Here is a 23,610-nt window from a genome sequence, read left to right as displayed (position 1 = left end):
AATGTTAAAGTGTAACAGTAACCACATCAAACATAAATAACCTTTAAAAAAAGAATGTAGGCATAACAATGTAATAATTACCCACGTAAATCTGGCACGACGAAGGTAACGATATGGAACATGTTGATTAAATATGAAGTATTACACACACGTTAGACCATATTTATGGGACCTGTACTGATGAAATGTAAAAACAGTAAGGTACTGTATTATGATTTTAACAATGTTGAAAAGCCATTTGTGAAAAATAATAGAAGTACTAATGGTCTATGACAGTCTATAAGAATGAATGTTGAGGCAGACTGATAGCCCTTACAATCCAGAAGAGAAGCTGTCAGAGCTGACAGATTAAATCCATTTTGTGCTTCTGCCTCAGTTCTGCTCTTATTTTATTCATTCACATCAGTCCACAGCAGGAACATGTGTTTCTCATGATGTCCTCTGTACTCCAGAGAGAAGGATACGCAAATCTGTTCAGTCAGCGCTTATGAAAAAATACTGTGGGACCATGAACACTTTACAGTTCAAATTAAATCATGCTATCCTGTAAAGCTAAATGAGATGTGATGGTTGTAGACGCCTGTGCTGTGCACACTAGGATGGACTTGCAGGAGGGCGACGCAAGCTCACTTTCCCAGCCGCTGTCCAGGTCCTCCTCCCGAGGGACGCTGGTGGACGTCCCTGCTCCGGTCACCATGATTGCCGCTGCTTTGGTGGTCCTCCTGGCACCATAAATATCAAGTCATCAGGTTGACCCTAATTACACTGAGAAGATTAAACAACAGATTTCATTCGTTTCTAACAAAACATGTCCTTCCATGTCCATTTCATTGAATTAAACAGACACATTTTGCATAGTTTTGTTTTCTAGCATGGTTTCAGTGCTTGGTTGAGTTGTGCTGGACATTTATGATTTTTATTCACACATTTATTTATTCAGTTGTTCAAAATTGCATAAGGAGAAAGAGACAGAGAATGAGCAGCTTGTTCTCTGATGAGGAACTCAGTGAAGTGGTAGGTCTCGTACTTCAGGTCTTTGATGCTCTCCAAACACACCATGACAACGCCGTGACCGAATCTGCGGATGGGAGATTTATTATCTCAGATCTTTGGAGGTGGCTTTGCTCAATGTACTACAACATTTCAAAGCATCATACTGTTAATTAATAAACCATCAGTATCGGCTCTTTTTATGCTACTTCCAATATGCCGATAACTTTAAAATAATAAAAAAACGGCCGATTAATATCGGCAGCTGATACATCGCTGCATCCCTAGTCTTTAGAGTCACTTCTGATCAATTTACATTTTTTTATACATTCCCTAAACTTTTGAATGACAGTATATCACAGTTTCCACAGAAATATTGTGCAGCACAACTGTTTTTAACATTGATAATAATCAGAAATGTTTCTTGAGCAGCAAATCATCATATTAGAATGATTTCTGAAGATCATGTGACACTGAAGACTGGAGTAATGATGCTGAAAATACAGCTGCACATCACAGAAATAAATTACACTTTAACAGAGATTCACACAGAAAACAGCTGTTTCACATTAGAATAACATTTTATGATATTTCTGTCTTAAGAGTATTTTTGATCAAATAAATGCAGTCTTGGTGAGCAGAAGAGACTTCTTTCAAAACAACTAAACAATCTTAATTATTCAAAACAGGTAATGTGTATTTATTCTATATTCTGCTACCCGTTTTTCCCCATTTTGTTGTTTAGTATTTTCATATTACTCATTTTACGTAATTAAAATATCTCAAAATAACCGTAATAGTCAGCATCAATCTCCTTCTTCGTGTTCTTCTGGGCGCTGGTACAGCTGCAGTGAACAGTCAAACAGATATCATCAGTTAAACACCGCTTCACGTATACAAAAGAAACTGCTCATCCAACATACTGACAGCAATAATTCACATTTTTAATGAAACCCTAAATCTCATTACCTCCTCGACTACAACATATAATCACACCAGGTTCTGGTGCTAACAGAAGCCAGCGGGTCTGGTCAGGTATCACACGCTCTTTCTCGAACAGCTCTCGGACTCCTGCTGCACCAAATACTGGTCTCCTCTGTTTCCTGGAACCTCTTTACCCTCACGGTCCCACATCTTCAGCCCCACTCTCTGTTAAACACAAACATAAGAGCTCAAGCAGTGCTGAGGAATAAGACACGCTTCCACAGGGTTCACAGCGCAGATTACTGAGATAAGGAAATAAACTAGAGCGGCCAAATGATTAATCACAGCCAAAACAAACATTTTTATTTGTGTGTACTGTGTATATTTACTATGAATACAGCCACATGCATGTATACATTTAAGAAGAATGTGTTACATTTATATATTAAATATACATTTAAATATTTTCTAAATATACTGTATGAGTGTGTGTTCATATATACATAATAAATATACACAGAACACATACACATTTATTATGTGAACAAAAACTTTATTTTGGATGTGATTAATCATTTGTCAGCAGTAAAATAATCCAAACATTATTTGATCTGAAAGAACATAGAAAAGTATCATTATATAAAATAAAGAAATAAATATTTCAGATATAATCTGTATTTTAAGGCATTCAATAACGACTCTGTGACATTCCACAAGCACCAGTAAGTTCTGCAGATGGTAAAATATAGATCATTTAATCATAAAATGAGTACTTTTTGCATTAATTAGTGCAGTTGCTAATAATATTTCATGTTAATTTCTGGTTTATTTCATGTTTATACAGATTTGACAGTAAAGCAGTAAGCTTGAGTTGGGAAGCATACAAAATGAACTTTTATTAGCAACAGTAATGTGTGCAAAATCTTTTATATATACACGTGTGTGTGTGTGTGTGTGTATATAGAAAGAGAGAGATATTCTACTCTTACTGTCATTACTCTTCTGTAGTATTATATGAACTGACCAACACCTTCAGTGATTGTGTGAGATTTAGTCGTTAATTGAAGAAAAGTTTGCTTTTCAAGACACTTTTCTAACTTCATACACAAAAAAAGTACATAACTCTGACAAAATCTGATATTTTATAATAGTGATTTTATCATTCAAAATATGAAGCAGAAATGTCTGCTGGTTATAATGGTGATGTTATCAGAACATCATCATCTTGCTGCTCAGATGTGCTCAGGGTGATGGTGATCAGATCAGAAGCGAAACACACAGACATCGTTAAGATACTTGTGTTTCTGATGTCATAAAATCACAAGTCTGTTCTGATTCAAAGCTCAGAAGCTACAGCTTAAATCAATAATAAAAAAAAAAAACAAAAAAAAAAAACAATAAATTATTTTGAGGGCTTTCAATGTACTCTCATTAAGAAAATAACTTTAATAATGTGTATTACTTCTAACAAATAAGTTTTCATTCAAAACTAACCAAAATTACGAATAATTTCCGCCCCGGAGAGACTTGGTGTTGTTTCTGAACAAAGGGAAATATACATCTAGATAAGCCTCGACATCAGCTCACGCCCAAAATCAGTTCAAAAATATCAGCAGCAATCTAATATCGTGCATCCCTAGTTATCTGAGATATTGTTTAATTTTACATACGTGTTTGTTTACCACAAAGCATATTTTATTCATGCCATTAAAAATCACATTCAAACTGGATGATTTTAGAGCTTTAAAGTGCTGGAAACAGTTGTGTGGATGCTTGAGAGGCACTGAAAAGTGCTCGAATCTCTCTCTAAAGGGTAGTATGAATAATGTAATAACACCATGGTTATAGTTAGCATTAATACTATTAGAACTATTCTCAGCTTTTCTCAGAGCTCACTGCAGAAGCTAAGACACCTGTGACACGTGATGACGGATGAAGCTGGGAACATGCATCTGTCATGACTCGAGACGCACTAATGATCCTGTAACGCAGCACTCGAACCCTACAGTCCGGCGCCAGCTCCTCCCAGTGTCCTTTCTCTCGAGCAGTTTGGGGATTTCATCTTTTAAATCACGAGTCTTAAACTCAGGAAGACAGTAAACACACAGGGACTTTGGTGTTTTTCTCACGGTTCTGAATCTGATGATCTGGAACGAACACTCGTGTGTGTGTACAGCACTCTCTCTCGCTCTCTCTCTCGCTCTTTCTCTCTCTCTCTCTCTCTCTCTCTCTCTCTCTCTCTCTCACTCTTTCTCTCTCTCTCTCTCTCTCTCTCTCTCTCTCTCTCTCTCTCTCTCACTCTTTCTCTCTCTCTCTCTCGCTCTTTCTCTCTCTGTCTCTCTCTCTCTCTCTCTCTCTCTCTCTTTCTCTCTCTCTCTCGCTCTTGCTCTCTCTCTCTCTCTCTCTCTCTCTCTCTCTCTCTCTCTCTCTCTCTATCGCTCTTTCTCTCTCTCTCTCTCTCTCTCTCTCTCTCTCTCTCTCTCTCTCTCTCTCTCTCTCTCTCTCTCTCGCTCTTTTCTCCTCTGTCTCTCTCTCTCTCTCTCTCTCTCTCTCTCTCTCTCTCTCTCTCGCTCTTTCTCTCTCTCTCTCTCTCTCTCTCTCTCTCTCTCTCTCTCTCTGTCTCTCTCTCTATCTCTCTCTCTATTTCTCTCTCTCTCTCTCTCTCTCTCTCTCTCTCTCTCTCTCTCTCTCTCAGCACATGCAGTGTTTCTGGGGAACTCATCATCACACTCAGAGGCCAGGAAGGGTCTTCTCTCTGTGAATGTGAGATGATCGAGATGCAGAGGTGCTGAGATGATGAAGTGAGATAATCTTCGCCCCATCACTTTACTCAACTGTGATTATAAAATTCTAGCTCATATATTTTCCAATAGGCTCAAGAAAAATATAAATCAAATAATTAGTGAATCACAGTCTGGTTTTATAAAAGGTAGATCAATACATAATAATATCAGATTGGTTTTAGATATTTTAGATTATCGTGAATATATTGAGGATGAGGACTATATTCTCTTTTTAGATTTTAAAAAGGCATTTGACACGATCGAACATAATTTCATATTTAACTCCCTTGAAAAATTTGGTTTTGGCATGAAATTTATTTCTTTTATAAAAATGTTATATAAAGACATCAATAGTTCTATATCCCTTTCATTTGGAACATCCCAGAGATTCAACATTTCACGAGGAATAAGACAAGGATGTCCCATTTCCCCTTTTCTATTTATCTCAGCAGTAGAAATGCTTGCTATCTTGATAGATAAAAACAGCAACTTTGATAGACTCAGTGTACAGTATTTGGAAGACAAATTGGTATAAGTCAATTAGCTGATGATACAGTGATCTTTTTAAAGGACCAATTTCAGATTAATAAAGCCATTCAACTAGTTAATCTCTTTTCCAAAGCATCAGGCCTACACTTAAACTTGAACAAGTGTGAGTTACTTGCAATTCATGGCAGCGAACTAGACTCTTTATGTAACATACCCATAAAAACATGTGTAAAATATTTGGGGATAACTATTACTAGAGATAGTAATCAAAGTGTCCAAGAAAATTTTGTTAAAAATCTTTCAAAAGCAAAAGCTATTCTCAATAACTGGCTACAAAGAGATATCTCAATTTTTGGAAGAGTTTTACTGACTAAAATGGAATTACTCTCGAGGTTCGTTTATCCAGCCTCCTCCTCAGCTATCCCACCTCATTTACTAAAAGAATGTAATATTGCATTGTTTAACTTTATCTGGAAAAATAAGCACCACTATATTAACAAAAATGATTTAGTTCACAGTTATGAAGAAGGGGGATTAAATGTTATTGACTTAGAAATAATGAATAGTGTTTTAAAAACTCAGTGGTTAAGATCATTTCTTTGTAATACAAACTGCTTATGGTTCACCGTCTCTTCATCAATATTTGGGAAAGTAGGTGGCTTGGAATTTTTGATTAGATGTGACTTTGATATATCCAGATAACCTCTTAAATTGTCTGCATTCCATCAACAAGTCCTCCTATGTTGGAAATTAGCATTTTCTCACAATTTTAGTCCACACAAAACTTGTATTTGGAACAATCGTTTTATTTTGCACCATAACAAATCTTTATTTTATGAAAACTGGTTTCAATATAATATTTTTCCCCTATTGGACATGACGGATAGTTATGGAAATGTTCTCAATTACAAGGATTTCTGTTTAAAACATGGATTTGTATGTCATCCTAAAGAGTTTTACAATGTTGTAAATGCCAAACCCAAAAACATGGTATTGTTAGTAAAAGGGATTCTTTCACATTACTCTGTGACATTCTCTCTCCCGTCTCCTTGTCTCGGTGAATTGTTTATTAGAGATCATAAATGTAACAACAAATATATTAGAAGTGTCTTCATTGATAAACTTCATCCAAATAGAATTAAACGATATTATGTTTTCAAAGAATTTAACCCTAAAGAGGTGAAGGAAATGAGAATGAATTATCTTACCTCCAAGTCTCCCTAAAGTGAAAGAACTTCATTTTAAAATTATAAATTATATATACCCATCTAAAGAACTTCTCAAATCAAAATTTGATATTGGAGAAAACTCTTGTCAATTCTGTGAAATTGATTTGTTTTGGACTCAATTGTGCAGTAAAATGTCATGTATAATTACATGGGTAAATCCCCTTGAATACAAACAAATTAAGTTTGGTGTGCTTAAGAAAGATTGTTTACAACATTACTTGGTTAACCAACCTTTTTGAAGTTGCTAAATACTTCATTCATAAATGCAGATTTCTGAAAACCCCTCCATCCTTTCCTCACTTTTCTAATGAACTTACATTTTTTGCTGCTTCTCTTGATGCTCTTTCAAACAAAAAAAGCTACTACAGTTGCCAGGTTCTTCAGTGAGCTAAGTGCCCTATAACTCCTTGCTACCCCTTGTAAGAAATTACTTATCTATAATTGCTTCATTTTTTTTTTGTTCCTTTTATTTTATTGTAATGTTTTTTTATTATTATTATTTATTTTTATTTTATCCCTTATTGCAATTCGTGATTGTACATTTAATGTATATCATCAGAATTACATATTGTAATAGCAACTATGTCTGCCTCGGAGAATTGCTAATATTGTTTGTTCAGTACCTACTTTGTATGTACATTTGTTCATTTGCTATTAATAAAAAAAGAAAAAAAAAGTTATGTATTTATTGAACAGTTTTTCACAGTAATCTCTGCCATCCCATCTGGAATTAAAACTATAATGATATAATATACTATTATATAGTCAATTTACACCAATCTTACCAGCACTATACTTAGGGCAAACTAAGTTTAAAAGTAAGGAATGTACAAATGTTTATATTAGGCAAGTCTTAAATAATGTTATGTTTCCCTACAGGTCTTTAAGAAATAATTTGGACATTTTCTTTGACAAAAAAATGCTTGAGCATATTAGAACCTCATACTTGAAATTTCCAGTTCAACCCAAAATTGTATATGATTTTTACCCATCTGGAGAGTTTCTAAGGGTTAGATTTAATTTTAATATGATATTATGTAAATTTTGTAACTCATCTCCAGATGATACAGAGCATATTTTTTTTGCTTGTAAATATTCTAGTGTCTTCTGGGACAAAATGCAATTATGGTTAAAATAGAGAAATGTGGTTAAATTGAACCTGTCCTTTATAGATATTAAATATGGAAACTATAAAGAAGATGGCAAAAAGGTTTGTTGATTAATGTCTTACTTTTGTTAGCGAAGAACTTTATTCATACATGTAGATTCTTTAAATCACCCCCTATGTTTATAGTATTTAAGAAATATTTGAGACAATATTTAAAAACTTTATCGAAAACAAAAAATAAAAAAGCTGGAATCCTGTTAGATTTATTTGATAAATATAATTTATTATAACACTTTTTTTCATCCCCTGTCTTAATCTGTATATTAATACAGATAAAAATGAATTTTTTTTTTTATTGTTTGTTTTTTAGTATAAACTTTAGCCCCTTTCAAAATTAATGTTTTTGAATGTAAATTGTATGCCAATTTGTTCTGTAAAGTTGTATTACTAACTTGTGTTACTTTGAAAGAGCTTTTGAAATGATCGTGAACGCAAAAGATGTTTTTCAAACATGAACTAGTGGTGAGAGATTTAACTGAATTAAGATCAGCATGAATTCATGACCTCCAACCCGTTAAGATATATACAGCTACACATTTTCTGTATGTCTTTGATTTGTTTTTGAGTGAACTAGCAGTTTCTTTAATGTTCATTTTTGTCACTTGTGTATCTAATAAATGAAACACACTGTGTGTAAAATGAGTGACTAAGTAAACTAAGAGTGTTTTCGGAGGACTCTGTCCTTCTGTTGCTCAGTGTGTGGACAGAAAGACAGAGGTGTGTTTGTACAGATGTCTAACCCTCAAAACACCAGCTCAGTTCTGCTGCACACAAACAGACTGAAAACCTTTTCTTATTACCATTTAAAATTAGACCAAATATTTTGTTTATTTTTCCCACTGTGTAATATATACACACACGTTTAAAGGTAGTTTTAGTGGATATTGTTCATGCTATGAGGTCAGACGGAGCGTCAGCTCTCACATGTGCACACACTCCTGACAGTGAACATCACGTGTGTGTGTGTGTGTGTGTGTGTGTGTGTGTGTGCGCGCTCCTGGAGTGAACAGTGTAGTGAGCACACGTCAGTCTTCACACCCCTTCCTCCTCCAGATTTATTGATAGTTTAAGTTACATTTCTATGTCCTACAACTTCAGTTGCATTCACCTTCCGACTTTAGTTCAAGCAAATCAAAGTTTTTATTATCATTATTATCATTATTATTAAGAGTAGTCTAAGTGATATTGTACAAAAATATCATTTTGATTTCTGTGAAAACATTCACCTTTCTTCTAACTCCAAATCTCTGTTTTTTCTTCTTCTTTTATTGTTATTGTATTGTAGTTTTCACCTTGGGTAGAGCGACCTGAACTCTGTCCGTCCAAAGATTTCATGTTCTCAAACTGTTTCCAGAATATGCTATAAAGTTGTTTGCTTTATATTCATTTATTTTCCTCCACGCAGCTGCGTGCTGCTGGTTTGACCGGACCGGACCGGACGTGTCCTGTGCTGCTCTTCCAGGTCAATCGCTCGCAGACTCTTCCATTAAACACAACTGCTGATCGTCCAGAAGCGAGCGCTTCCCTGATCTCTGTGTGGCTGGTTCTGATCTCTCCAGGCCGCGGTCCACACTAACGCTCTCACACATCCCTGTTCACCAGTGGCACGGAAAGGGGGTTCTTTAACAAAGCATTATACATTACACCTCTACCAAACTAAACATAAACTTTTTTTTGTATTAAATGCAGAAAGTGGAACGTTTTTTCCACCCCTTTCCTCCTTTTACATGTCAAGAGCTCACTGGCCTGGGAATAGCCTCTATCAGCCAACCGCCGGCCAGTGAAGAGGATTCAGACACAATAATACAACCATCAATCAGGAAAAGGAGGGGCGATGGAGCCGGCACTAAGCGCTGGCCTCGATGGTGCACTCCTTGGCCACGTGGCCGGACTTGCCGCAGTTGTAGCAGTTGACTTCGCTGGCCTTGCTGCACTGGACGGCGACGTGTCCGATCTCCCCGCACCTGAGAGGAGCACAAGCACGGGTCAGCACGGGTCAGCGGCACCGCAGCGCTGCGACCGGGCCTCACCTGTAGCACTTGACCTTCTCGCAGCCCTTCTGGATGTGTCCGAAGCCGCCGCAGGAGTAGCACTTCTGCTCGTTAGCGTGCTCACAGTCGCGGGCCATGTGTCCAGCTTTACCACAGTTATAGCACACCTGCTCGCGCTCCTTCTTGGGCTCCTTGCAGTCTCTGGAGATGTGGCCGCCCCTGCCACAGTTGTAGCACGCTGAGGGATATAGCACACACACACACACACACACACACACACACGTATGTTTACTGTGATAGTGATATCAACAACGATAATTCAGGGAATCCTGTTTCTTTAGGGAAAAGTGTTATCTTTCCTGTTTTTACCCCAAATAGGGTGTTGTGATCATTACTGAGCACACGTAATGTAACGAGTGTTTAATTCAGACTGGAAGCCAGAGGAAAAACTCCACCAAGCTCACAGAAGTACTAACACTGACCGCTCCAATCCCTGATGGGGACAGAGGCATCCAGTGATCACTACACACACAACGGAGGTTTAACTGATGAATCTTGAAGACGATAAACATACGATTGTGACGATATAAGCTTTATCTGTGCTCTTCAAGCAGTCTTGGGTGTTTTTTTCTCATTCTGTAATATAAAACCACGTCTGGTCACAAAAAGAAGTTATTTCAAACACTCGACTGTGATATTAAATTAATCTGGAGAAAAAGCATGTGAATAAATGATATCTCTGTTAGCTAGCAGGTTAGGGCTCAGACAAACGGGAGTGATCACCCTTCTTCCTTTTGTTTTCTAGTAAAACACCACACTAATCTACTTTACTCATGTTGAAAAATACTTCATGATGACTTTTACAAACACTCCTCATCAGCTGACCGCATGCTACATAGATGTGTGTACTTCAAGGAGCACAAGTGAAGTTTACTCTTTTGTCAACATTCAAACTTTAAACTATTAACTTTAACTATTTCAGAATTTCTACTTCAAAATTGCTGACTAAAAACAGTTTCTGCACTCATGTTTAAGTTATTTGTTTTCACACTGTTGAACAATTTAAAATGAGCCAAACAGTGTTTAATTCAATGTGTGAAGTGTGAAGCTGACTGAAAATAGTTTTATCCCAATTTTACGAGAAACATGAGAAATGTCAGGAGCGTGTAACAGACGAAGGTTTGTGCAGGTCCTCACCATCCTCGGTCCTCTCACAGTCCCTCGCCACGTGACCCGGCTCTCCGCAGCGATAGCAGAACAGATCTAGCGTGAGCAGAGACACACGTCATTCACACGTCAGCTCAGCGGACAGCTGCTGTAACAGCGCTCGTACCTTTCCCTCGGCCACGACCCTTTCCTCGGCCGCGGCCCGCGCTCGGACAGTTCTTGATCCAGTGGCCCGAGCGGCCGCACCCGAAGCACTCGCTGCTGCTCATAGCCTCTGACTGAGACAGAAAACACAGCTTCATGATCCGTCTGGACACTCAGCCAACACAGACACAGACGGTGCTGCTCAGAAATATAACACATTAAAGAACACTGTACACAACTAGCCATCAGAATACTTTACACAAGATATACAGCTAACAGAAAAAGACATTTCAGATCTACACTAGACAAGGTGATAGATTATCACACCTCTGAATGAAACCACTGTCTATTTACATTAAAAACAATACAATCTAATAAAATTGACAGTGACTTCAGTTTGTAAAGACAGACATGATGATGGAGGTTCTTCACCTTCTAATGAATATTTAAGTGTACGTCTTGTATGACCTGAAAACACACTGTAAAACTACTTTGTAAATCAGTTTAAGTAAATGATTAACATTTGATTTAAAATGACACTGAAACTAATTTGCATTAATAAAAAAAATCCAAAACAACTCGTTTCATGGGTTCAGGTTCATGTTAATAGAAGTCTTAAACACAAGGTTTATTTGTTAACACTGCGGATAGTTAATTATTCTCTTGACTTTTGAGAGAAACGAGTTCTTGGTTTGAGGACCGCTCGAGTCGATTCAACCGAGTCCTTGGAAAGATTCGACTCAAAAAACGAATCGTTCGCGAATCGGACTGTCACTTAACACAGCTCCCGTTAAAACACGTGGTGTGAACTACTAAAACATGACAAACCCACCGTGCCGGACAGTATCCTGTGAATCATTGCGAAGAACGATTAAAACCGGGTTCGAGGAGAAAGCTGCGAACGAGGCCAAACCGATCTCACAAACCGAACGCGGATCAGAACGCGCTCACTGAGGACAACAGTGCTGTCTGGACAGATGTAAACACACAGCTACGAGCTCCACGAACACACTGAGAGAGTGTTTAACAGCACAGACTAGTGTTAGATCAGAACTAGATGAGGATCAGTGGTGCTCAGGGCTGATGTCCCGCGACAGTACAGCTATGAGCGCTTATAACCGCTGTCAATAACGGACTTTATGACCGCGTCGCGTCTGAGATCTTCGCTTCCCGCTCGCAGCCTGTCGCGGTAGGCCACAGTGCGCCGTCAGAAAACCTCACCTCTGTGTCTTTCTGGACACACTCGCCTTACAAACACAGCTCTGGCATCTCGACACCGCGGAGACGCGCTCCGAGACTGTGACGCCGCGCCGCGTGCGTCGAGTAAATGTCGTGTTTTCGTCCTTTAAGGGAACTCACCTCGGCGACGTGACTGTAGCTGTTTATGTTCCTTCTCTGCGCTGCGCCACACGCGCTCTGCGCACGGCGCGCGCCTCCTCCGCCCCGCCCACCGCGCGCTGCACACGACCCTCATCCGCAAACACGTGACGACAGAGCGCGCTCACCAGCGACACCGACAGCTGCGTGTCGCTTCTGAGAGATATAATATAATAATATATGTATATATAATATAATAATATAATAATATATGTATATATAATACAGACAGATAGATAGATAGATAGATACTCAGTGCAGGTTGTACCCCTCCATCTTGAAATCCTGTTAATAGCACAAATAAATAAATACAACAAATATGCAAATTAAACATAAATTTAAGTTTGTAAGTCATCTGGTCAGAGGAGAACTGGCCCCCCGACTGAGCCTGGTTTCTCCCAAGGTTTTTTCTCCTTTCTCTCACTGATGGAGTTTTGGTTCCTCTGGCTTGCTTAGTTGGGGACACTTCATTTACAGCGATATTGTTGACTTGATTGCAAATTATTGCACAGATACTATTTAAACTGAACTGAGCTGCATGATGACATCACTGAATTCAATGATGAACTGCCTTTAACTGTCATTTTGCATTATTGACACACTGTTTTCCTAATTAATGTTGTTCAGTTGCTTTAACACAATCTGTTTTGTTAAACATTTACATTTAGCATCTATCTATCTATCTATCTATCTATCTATCTATCTATCTATCTATCTATCTATCTATCTATCTATCTATCTATCTATCTATCTATCTGTGTCTATAGGGAATCCCTTAAATCTGTGGCACAAGGTCCTGCACTCTGTTCTCTCCGCTCCCTCTCTGTGAGAGCAGAGTGCATCTGAGAAGCTCTGGGATTTATTCACTGAGAGCCTCCTTCTGACACGGAGCCGCAGCTTGATAGTGCTCTGGGCCCACTGCAGAAGTGCTGTTTGCTGGATTTGTATTCTAGGAGAAAAGGGCTTTTCCCTGCTGTGGATGAACTGAGAATGAAGAGAGCGTTTGGTGGAACTGTGTCTGGATATGAGAAGATAATCTGACATGGATGGGTTTCACCAGCACTTCTTGATTCAGGTGAGTAACTGTGAGAAAGATATAGCACCCAATAAACTCATTTTAACATAAGCTATGTAATTAATAATAATCTGATTTTTCAAGAACTCAAAAAATGCTAAGAGTGGCATTGCTGTGGAAGTAATCTGTGTCATGTCAAGCCCTTGTTTTAAATCTAATCTTTTTTGTTCTTTTTTTTCAGTGTTCTATGGCATTGTAACAAAACAAATAAATAAAAATCCAAAGCATGTGCATAAAGGTATTGTATGGGTTTTGTACAGGTCATCATGCATCTAATAGAAGTCTAGGTCAAGTCTGAACAGTTATGATGGTGATCTGACCAGTGATGTTGAATATATTTCTGGACTAAGATCTGTGTGCTGGTGATATTCTGTAAAATGTTTTGTTTGGAATGAACTGTAATGTAGTTGTTTTTCACAGTGAAGCATGCATTCATTAAATCGTGAGGTAATGTGCTGCTATGGCCAAGTGATGGCACTGTTGTCAGAGAAAAACACTTCATGTTATTTCTAGTGTTTTAAGTGAATCAGCTTGTTACAATACAGAAAATACAAGCAATATAATGAGCCACAATAGCACAGATATGTACAGATGCAAGTTTAATGTAGAACAAGTAACTCTTGTTTTGTTCTTGTAAGATGAAATGAATGATTCATATGTCAAATCTCTATGGTGTCATGGCACTGGAAGAACAGGCTTAATACCACCACTGTGGGTTAATAGGAGAAAAATGAGCTGTGGAAAAACGTCTTTATACCTGTTTATACCTCTTTATTTTTAATTCTGTGTATGGCTGTCTTTCTGTCTGTGCCAAAACCCCACTCTGGTGTTTCTCATCTAAGCGTTTAAAGCTCTGGTGACTTTTGGTGAACTGTAGGTGCATGGGTCTGATAACAGTCACTGCTTCTGTACTGCAGCCTGCCCCAAACAAGTTGTGGTTGCAGACATCCCAAGTCTCCTGGAAGTCCCGGGAGTCTCCCGCATATTGATAGCGGCTCCCTGATGCCCGCAAATTAGTTAGAATCTCCCGGAATCTAGAGCGAGCGAGCAAGAGCGCGCAAAGAAGAGACTGTCACTATGTCCGAAACCGCTCCCTATCCACTATATAGTGCACTATATCGGGTGTCAGCCATTTTGTAGTGCTGTCCGAATTCTGAGTGAACGACTTCATTCCCTACATTCGTTCACTACTTTTTACCCACAATTCATTCTGATTTCGAGTGTACAGTCGTGGCCAAAAGTTTTGAGAATTACATAAATATTGGAAATTGGAAAAGTTGCTGCTTAAGTTTTTATAATAGCAATTTGCATATACTCCAGAATGTTATGAAGAGGTGATCAGATAAATTGCATAGTCATTCTTTGCCATGAAAATTAACTTAATCCCAAAAAAAAACCTTTCCTCTGCATTTCATTGCTGTCAGTAAAGGACCTGCTGAGATCATTTCAGTAATCATCTTGTTAACTCAGGTGAGAATGTTGACGAGCACAAGGCTGGAGATCATTATGTCAGGCTGATTGGGTTAGAATGGCAGACTTGACATGTTAAAAGGAGGGTGATGCTTGAAATCATTGTTCTTCCATTGTTAACCTGCAAAGAAACGCGTGCAGCCATCATTGCGTTGCATAAAAATGGCTTCACAGGCAAGGATAATGTGGCTACTAAGATTTCACCTAAATCAACAATTTATAGGTTCATCAAGAACTTCAAGGAAAGAGGTTCAATTCTTGTAAAGAAGGCTTCAGGGCATCCAAGAAAGTCCAGCAAGCGCCAGGATCGTCTCCTAAAGAGGATTCAGCTGCGGGATTGGAGTGCCACCAGTGCAGAGCTTGCTCAGGAATGGCAGCAGGCAGGTGTGAGCGCATCTGCACGCACAGTGAGGCCAAGACTTTTTGGAAGATGGCCTGGTGTCAAGAAGGGCAGCAAAGAAGCCACTTCTCTCCAAAAAAAAACATCAGGGACAGATTGATCTTCTGCAGAAAGTATAGTGAATGGACTGCTGAGGACTGGGGCAAAGTCATATTCTCCGATGAAGCCCCTTTCCGATTGTTTGGGGCATCTGGAAAAAAGGCTTGTCCGGAGAAGAAAAGGTGAGCGCTACCATCAGTCCTGTGTCATGCCAACAGTAAAGCATTCTGACACCATTCATGTGTGGGGTTGCTTCTCATCCAAGGGAGTGGGCTCACTCACAATTCTGCCCAAAAACACAGCCATGAATAAAGAATGGTACCAAAAAACACCCTCCAACAGCAACTTCTTCCAACAACCCAACAACAGTTTGCTGAAGAGCAATGCATTTTCCAGCACGATGGAGCACCGTGCCATAAGGCAAAAGTGATAACTAAGTGGCTCGGGGACCAGAATGTTGAAATTTTGGGGTCCATGGCCTGGAAACTCCCCCAGATCTTAATCCCATTGAGAACTTGTGGTCAATCCTCAAGAGGCGGGTGGACAAACAAAAACCCACTAATTCTGACAAACTCCAAGAAGTTATTATGAAAGAATGGGTTGCTATCAGTCAGGATTTGGGCCAGAAGTTGATTGAGAGCATGCCCAGTCGAATTGCAGAGGTCCTGAAAAAGAAGGGCCAACACTGCAAATACTGACTTCTTTGCATAAATGTCATGTAATTGTCGATAAAAGCCTTTGAAACGTATGAAGTGCTTGTAATTATATTTTAGTACATCACAGAAACAACTGAAACAAAGCTCTAAAAGCAGTTTAGCAGCAAACTTTTTGAAAACTAATATTTATGTAATTCTCAAAACTTTTGGCCACGACTGTACAACCGATGTACACTCGCTGAAGCACTATTTCCCACAATCCAATGCGGAGTAGCGTCGCGCTGGAAGCGAGAGCGGGAGCGAGCGAGTTTGAATGAGATGACGTTTACATCATTTCTGTTACGTTTATTTCATACAATCATTTATATTAAAATATGTTATGTTGGCAATAACTCAGTTTAATATTTTACTAATTTACTGAGGTGGCATCGTTCTTAACTTACAAATATGATGATAATTTGGTGGCTAATTTAAAAATGTTCGTAAATCACCTGTAGGTAGCGTATTCATTCTGATGTCAAATTAACGGTCGCCTGAGGGCGCTCTTCGACCATTATCTTATCTGAGCTAAAAACGCTGCTCGGGAGAGTTTCAGGATACTAAAAAAAATAATTACATAAAATTATGAACGTGTTAATGTGATTATTTTTGTTCTCAGTATTTTAAATAATATGATTATGAACATAAAAGCATTACAAAACAAATAAATAATATACCATCAATGGAAAACACAAAGCTGACGGGGAGGTATGTATAATTACAATAAAGTAATTTTGAGTGTTATTGGTATTTATAGTATATACATGTAATATAAAATTGCATATGTGACGATGTTTTTGCAACCGCTCCAAGTCTCACGCGCAGTGTATACGTCACCGTCATAAAAACAGGTCACCGTCCGAATCCATTCACTTATTTCGTTCACTCCTTTCTGATTATAGTCCACTCAACTGCTATTCACTATATAGGGATTAGTGAATGAGTGAACGAGTGAGCGATTTCAGACACTGTGTTTCAAATCGTGTAGCGCGCGCACGGCAGAGAGGGAGAGGGAGCGAGAGTGTATGTGCTAGTGTGCGTGTGTGCGAAGCGCACGTAAGACAGAGAGCATCCTGATTGGCCTGTTTCGGCAAATCAACCAATCAATTGTCAGTGTGGGCGGGCTTTTATGTCTTCTCCCGAACCAAATTAATCATTTATGTCTATCTAGAAACAGGAGCACAATGGCAGAGGGAGAGTGCAATGGAAAATAAATAAAAGCAGTACTATTTTACATAAATAGTATAAGCAGCTTATATAAATAGTAAAAGTAATCTACATATTTAAACATAATTAACGAATAATTGCACAGGCCTATAGCTTATAGAAATAATATTTTATGCTTTTATATTTTTTATTAATGTCATGTTCTGTGGTGAAATGTCATATCCTTGTCCTCCTTCCCCCCTTTTTTTTTGGGGGGGGGGGGGGGGGGGGGGGGGGGGGGGGGGGGTGGTTGGCTTCGGGATACCTCCCTGAAATGACTTTTTGCAGGTTGGGATGTCTTGGTTGCCTCCTCTGGTGGTAGTTTTGGAGAGCCCAGGACCCTACTGGCCCTCAGTCAAAGATTAAGAGGATAAGCTTCAGAGAAACTGACACATGTAAAACTTTTCATTCAACATCTGAAAAGTGATTGTCCAGTAGAGATGTTTCTTTGTGGTCACAGAAGACACTGATATTCTTAATGATAATTTAAAGGGACAGTTCACCCAAAAAAAAAAAAAAGTCATTGTTTGCTCACCCTCATGTCATTCTAAACCTGACTGATTTAGTTTCTTCTGCAAAAGAAGGTATTTTAAGGAATGTTTCAACTGTTTTTTCCATGCACTGAAAGTGGGGTCCAAAACAACACATACAGACTTTGATTGTGTTGAGACAAAATAAACAAATAGATAAAAATTAAAAACCTCTTTTTTTGTTCCACATAATCCCGACAACCCCAGTTGATTAATCAGTGTCTTCTGAAGCGATACAGTGGGGAGAATAATTATTTGACCCCTGCTGATTTTGTAAGTTTGCCCACTTATAAAGAAATGAAGGGTCTGTAATTTTTGTGGTAGGTTTATTTTAACGTATAGAGACAGAATATCAACCAAATATCCAGAAAAAGCACATTATATAAAAGTTAGAGATTGATTTGCATTTCAGTGAGTGAAATAAGTATTTGATCCCCAAGCAGAACATGATTTAGTACTTGCTGCAGAAAGCCTTGTTGGCAAGTACAGAGGTCAGAAACGCTTACAGTTGCTTATATTTTTTCTTCACAGACTCAGCTGTACGGTTAATGCTCAGCTCTTGCCCCCTCCATGTCTTCTCTTCGTGAGTGAGCGCCACTGAAATTAAAAGCTCACTGCTTTTGTTTATCCATGGACCTTTTTCACTTTTCTGTGTTTCTCAGCAGCAGAAGTCGTACTTCAAGAGCAGTCAGTGGGATAAACACATATATTTTTTGCAGGGCTGGAGTGGGACTCATTTTGAGCTCTGGAGTTTCATGCCTTAGACCGGCCCACTTCAGTTCACCACTGAGCTATACTAAAATAATGTAATTTAAACTTCAGTACATAAGTCTGCAATACTGCACTGTTCTCTACAGCCTTGTAATTCATTCTATTTTTCTAGAGCTTTCCTGTTTTTTTTTTTTTTTTATATATATACTGGCCTTTTCAGTGCCATCTGTGCAATTTCTATTATTCATTTTTTACCTATAATTTTGTGCTCGCATATCTCCAACAACCGACTTGTTTTTTTTCAAGGTGCTGCTGTCTGGGAGTCAACAGATAATTGCCAATTAACTTAAATGGAAAATAAGGGAATATTGTGATTCTTTATAAGAAAATAAGGGACAGAATGAGGGACGGTCAAAATATTTGTACTGTACCATAATGTATGTCTGCCTGCAGTTAAAAAGTTCTCAGAAATAATCACATTTGTTCTGGTTAACCTATTTATGTACAATTATTCTAAAAATAATTTTTAATGTCATCTAAAAAAATGTAAATTGTACCATTATAGAAGTGTGACTGCACAAGTAGTGAAGTAATTTAGGAGGTGAAGATACTGTGAAATTACACACGCACAAATGGCATGAGATATAAAGCATAACAACTGAAGATCTGTGAAGCGCCAGTCAATAAAGCATTTTTTAAACAATATGGCACTTACATTTTTGAACTAAAATATATTGCAATGGGTGAATGAAAATGCATATTTTTCAATTACAGAAAAATTAGAGCGTGTGGGCTGCTTCTGGTGCTTGGTCTTAAAGACTTCCACAAACGGCTATGTTCACAAATACAACAACGATTTGCGCAAAAAGAGTGATTAATTATACATTAAGAATTTGTTATTCATATGGTCTGGTGGTCATATAGCGTATGCCTGCGAATACTGTACAGACTATGTTATAGCTTTCATACGGGACGCTTCTTAAATACAGGCATCCGTAATACCAATTTGTGAAAAATCCTAATTTAACGTATCATATCTTAAGTACTAAGATAAGAAACATTAGGTGTGTCCCATATCACGAACTTATGCATTATTCCATGACGTTTTGTAGTATAAATAGTGTGAGTAGTGTGTTCACACTGAATAGTCCAAAAAGAAAAAGTGCAGTTTAAATACCCGGATGATGCACTTCAGTAACCGAACATATGAAATGCTGGACGCTTCATGCAGTCAACAGTCGCAGCTGTACGTCACAAAGGGGGAGGGGACATCGGACTCTGATTATTAATGACAAATAACCTTATAATATTCATACACTACATGGTAGAGTACATAATGCATAAGTACATATATAGTGTATACAGCGTCATTTGGAGTGCCGGTATACTGTAATAGGAGCCCAGATGAGTCCAGACTATTCAATGTAAACAGGGCTTGCCATATCACGCGACTGTTAACGACCGTGAGTGTGGTAAGAAAGTGTTAAATATAATATATAATGAGGTGTTTAGTAGGAAGTGAATGGGGGGCTGATAGGAAGGCATTAAAAGCCATATATAGTGGGCTGATTAGATCTGTATTTGATTATGGTTGTGTGGTGTATGGATCAGCAGCAGATACATCACTTAGAAAGTTGTTATGTACAGGAGCTATAAAAACTACACCAATCGTAGCACTACAGGTAGAAATGGGGGAAATGTCTTTAGAAATGAGAAGGATACAGTTATCACTGAGTTATTGGGCTAATTTACAAGGCCACAGTCAAGAGCATCCTACACAAGACACTTTAAAGCCCTGTTGGGAAAAAGAGAGGAGAAAAACTAAAAGTTTCGGATGGACAGTATTACAGAAAGCAATAGAATTCAAAGTTAATCAATTAATAGTTAGTCCAACTATTGCGCTACCAGTAATAAAACCATGGTTACTCTCAGATGCTACAGTAGATTTTACATTGTTAGAAAAGAAAAACAGGGACAAAGAATGGAGTTCATGTAATGTGCAGAAATATATTAATGATTACCACAGCTATGTTCAGATATATACAGACGCATCAAAGAATATAGACAATAGGATAGGAGTCGCTTTTATTGTTCCAGAGTTTCAGTTAGCAATAAGGAAAAGGATTAGTGATGAGTTATCGGTTTATACAGGGGAAATGATTATTAGCAATACAGTGGATAGAGGAGATAAGACCTTTAAAATCAGTTGTTTGTTCGGACTCAAGTTTTCATTGGCTAGAATACAGTACAGTCATTCGGAAAGTAGACCAGATATTTTAATAGAAATACAGCAAACATTATACAGAATACAAATGATGGGACTTACAGTGTGAATTTTTTATGGGTACCTGCACATATTGGTATCCAAGGAAATGAAATGGCAGATAAGGCAGCAAGGGAAGCCATTAAAAATAATGGAATTAACTTAAGTGTTAGTATAAGTAAGAATGAGATCAAGAGTATTATTAAGGAAAGGTTGAAGGTAAGGTGGCAAAAACAATGGGATATGGAGAAGAAAAGTCGATGGTTTTACAGAATTCAAAGGAAAGTGGGAGAGATGTGAAGTGCAGGAAAAAAACAGGAGAGATGAGATAGTAATATCAAGGATGAGATTTGGACATACAAGATTAAACGGTACACTTTATAAAATGGGTAAACATGATACGGGAAGGTGTACATTTTGTGGGCAAGAAGAAACTGTGGAACATGTAATGATATACTGTCAGAAATACGAGTTTGAAAGAAGGATTTTAATAGAAAAAATTAAGAAAAAATAAAAATGCGATTTATACTAGGGGATATTTTACAAAATAAATCTGGAAATGAATGTTACAGTTTTATTTTTCAGTATCTTAGAAAAAATAATTTGTATGAGAGGATATAAAATGTCATTTTGATCCACACTCCATACCAGTTGGTGGCGGTAATACACCATTTTGTTGCTTGTCAACCGCCAATAAAACCTTAAGAAGAAGAAGAAGAAGCTCTGCTCTTCTGGCCCCTGTGCGCGATATTATTACAGCCTCGCCGCTGATCTGGGCGCAGTCTTTCCAGGCGAAGGATAGATGTGTGTGTGTGTGTGTGTGTGTGTGTGTGTGTGTGTGTGTGTGTGTGTGTGTGTGTGTGTGTGTGTGTGTGTGTGTGTGTGTGTGTGTGTGTGTGTGTGTGTGTGTGTGTGTGAGTGAGAGAAGTGCACTAGAGAGTGAGCACATATGTGTTTGTAAACACGGTTAGATCGATTAGAACTAGCTCTGTTACTAAACTGATTAAAGTCGCTGAAGGACACCAGGGAGCCGCATGAACTGAAGTTATCTGCTAAAACTCAAAACACTGGTGTCTCATCGTTAGGGAAAATATTCTTTCTTTTGTCGGTAATTGGGTTTTTATGGTAAATAATGCCATGAGTGTAAAGAGTCTATGGGAAGAGTTGAACTGTGACACATAATATCTTATGAATGATTGCAAACATGAAACATTAACAAACCTCTTCATTGTTCTGTAGTTGTTCCCTCGCATGCACAGTCTCCTCCGTTTCTTCAAGTTACTGCTCACTTCTGTTTCAGACCTGAAGCATGTTAAAGATGTGAACTTTTAAAACACACGCTGACTCTGGTATCTGGATTTATGTCTTCAGTCTGCTGATTTATTAACATAAGCGGTTTCAGAAAACTGTTCTGTGTGTATAGTGCACATGCTGAATCTGCAGACAGGTCTGATGAGATTACTGTGGTTTCTCTCTGGTTGTTAGTAGGCTATCAGCACTCTTCTAATGGCTTTAATTGTGCTGCTGGATTCTCATCACACTTTCTGATGCAACATTTATAGCTTTAAATCTCTCCAAAGGGCTAAAGATGTGATTTCAGAGACTTTTTTAGAATATAAGAATACTGCATTTTAGAATCATTGTTTCGAATCCATAAATGTGGCTCATTTAGTAACAGTCTGATGATCTGAGCCATAGTTCAAGAATTTGAACAGATATAGATAACATAAAATGTTATAAAACTAATAAATATGTGTAAGTTTGAAAGCAATGGATGCCATTAAATGGTAATCAGTGGCCCAAACAGTATTTTCACTCTTATGCAAAGATGTGTTTATATAACATGACACTATACATGCACACATGAAGACGTCTTGTAGCTTCAGGATATTATAACATCTTTAACAGCGTGTTTTTAAATCGAGGCAGGTGATTTCACTCTTAAGCTCATGCTGAGATGGCACTGATCACACACACACACACACACACACACACACACACACACACACACACACACACACACACACACACACACACACGTGTGAAGCAGAGGCAGATGTTAGGGATGTGTGTGTGTCACAGAAGGACACGCTCTGGGTCAGATCTGCAGCGTGTCTGTCTCCGAGAGCTGCTCGACGGCTTTCTGATGTCAGAACGACGAAGAGCTGAAGACCTCACGAGAGCAGAGCAGTCAAACCCAGAACAGCTGGATAGCAGCGCGTCAGTCTCGGCTGTGAACACTGACATGAATGAATCACCCAGATGCAGAAGAGTTAGAAAGCACATCTGGCACACTTCATCAGATCAGATGTTGTTCTGAAGCAGCTGTGGTCTGGTGATTCCATTTTCTCAACTAGTTGGCTTTCTCTTCTAAAGCACTCATTTTATAGTAGTTGTTATCCAGCTCAGAACTGGACTGTTGTTTTGTGTTATTTTAATGACTTATGAGTCAATGGCTTCAGATTCATCCATTGATTTTGGTTTATTTTGATAAACTTTTCCGGTTGTTTTTACCCAATAGAAGAATGATAATAAACACAAACGCTGAATAATTATTTGAAGAAGTGTTCTGTGAGACACATGAATCATCAGAATGTCATGATTGTATTGTGGTGATGATCTGAAGACTATCTGGGTGTTGTTCTGATTGTTCAGGAGCTTGACTCTCTAGGGGAAGTGAGCTGCAGTAGAAAGACTGCGATACCTGACACTAGATGATGAAGTCCTGCAGGTGACCCTGTTTATAAACCCTATCCCTGCTGTTTTGGAGCGTTATTGCTGCGAGTCACCTGGTCACACTACTTCTTTTTTACAGATAATTTCTTCAGCCTTTAAAAAAACTCCTCTCACAAAGGACACTTGTTGATGGCATGCAAATATATTTTTAGCAAGGACATACAAACGAGGTAAGATTACTGCTCTCTCTCTCGAAGCATGAGTTCTGGGTAAAAACGCATCA

The 23,610-nt window shown here is 38.3% G+C and overlaps 1 protein-coding gene and 2 long non-coding RNA genes across 5 annotated transcripts; 1 reads left to right on the top strand and 2 right to left on the bottom strand.

Moving 5' to 3' along the window:
- Positions 1-97: 97 nt before the first annotated feature.
- On the bottom strand, positions 98-4,123 carry LOC109067457. The gene is made up of 4 exons (XR_006155807.1): positions 3,828-4,123; positions 1,960-2,139; positions 1,783-1,835; positions 98-1,078 (listed from the first exon to the last, which is right to left on the bottom strand). It is a non-coding gene; the product is annotated as an uncharacterized LOC109067457 (long non-coding RNA).
- Positions 4,124-8,620: 4,497 nt separating this feature from the next.
- Positions 8,621-12,372, bottom strand: LOC109103092 (cellular nucleic acid-binding protein-like). Of its 2 annotated transcripts, none has more exons than XM_019116426.2 (5): positions 12,245-12,372; positions 10,908-11,019; positions 10,772-10,837; positions 9,614-9,812; positions 8,621-9,547 (listed from the first exon to the last, which is right to left on the bottom strand). In XM_019116426.2, the coding sequence occupies exons 2-5, from the start codon at positions 11,008-11,010 to the stop codon at positions 9,430-9,432; spliced, it is 486 nt and encodes a 161-aa protein (XP_018971971.1). In that variant the 5' UTR covers positions 11,011-11,019; positions 12,245-12,372; the 3' UTR covers positions 8,621-9,429. The 2 variants fall into 2 exon arrangements, with proteins under 2 accessions (XP_018971971.1, XP_018971970.1); XM_019116425.2 differs by having other exon boundaries at positions 10,908-11,083; positions 12,245-12,353.
- Positions 11,577-20,544, top strand: LOC122138850. Of its 2 annotated transcripts, XR_006155833.1 has the most exons (4): positions 11,577-11,864; positions 13,030-13,337; positions 18,209-18,483; positions 18,695-20,544. It is a non-coding gene; the product is annotated as an uncharacterized LOC122138850 (long non-coding RNA). The 2 variants fall into 2 exon arrangements; XR_006155832.1 differs by lacking the exon at positions 18,695-20,544 and having other exon boundaries at positions 18,209-18,586.
- Positions 20,545-23,610: the final 3,066 nt, after the last annotated feature.

This window comes from Cyprinus carpio, chromosome B11 (genome assembly GCF_018340385.1).
Source record: "Cyprinus carpio isolate SPL01 chromosome B11, ASM1834038v1, whole genome shotgun sequence".
Classification (NCBI taxonomy): Eukaryota; Metazoa; Chordata; class Actinopteri; order Cypriniformes; family Cyprinidae; genus Cyprinus; species Cyprinus carpio.
The sequence above is the reverse complement of the archived record's forward strand: the minus strand, read 5'-3'. Positions and strand labels throughout refer to the sequence as shown.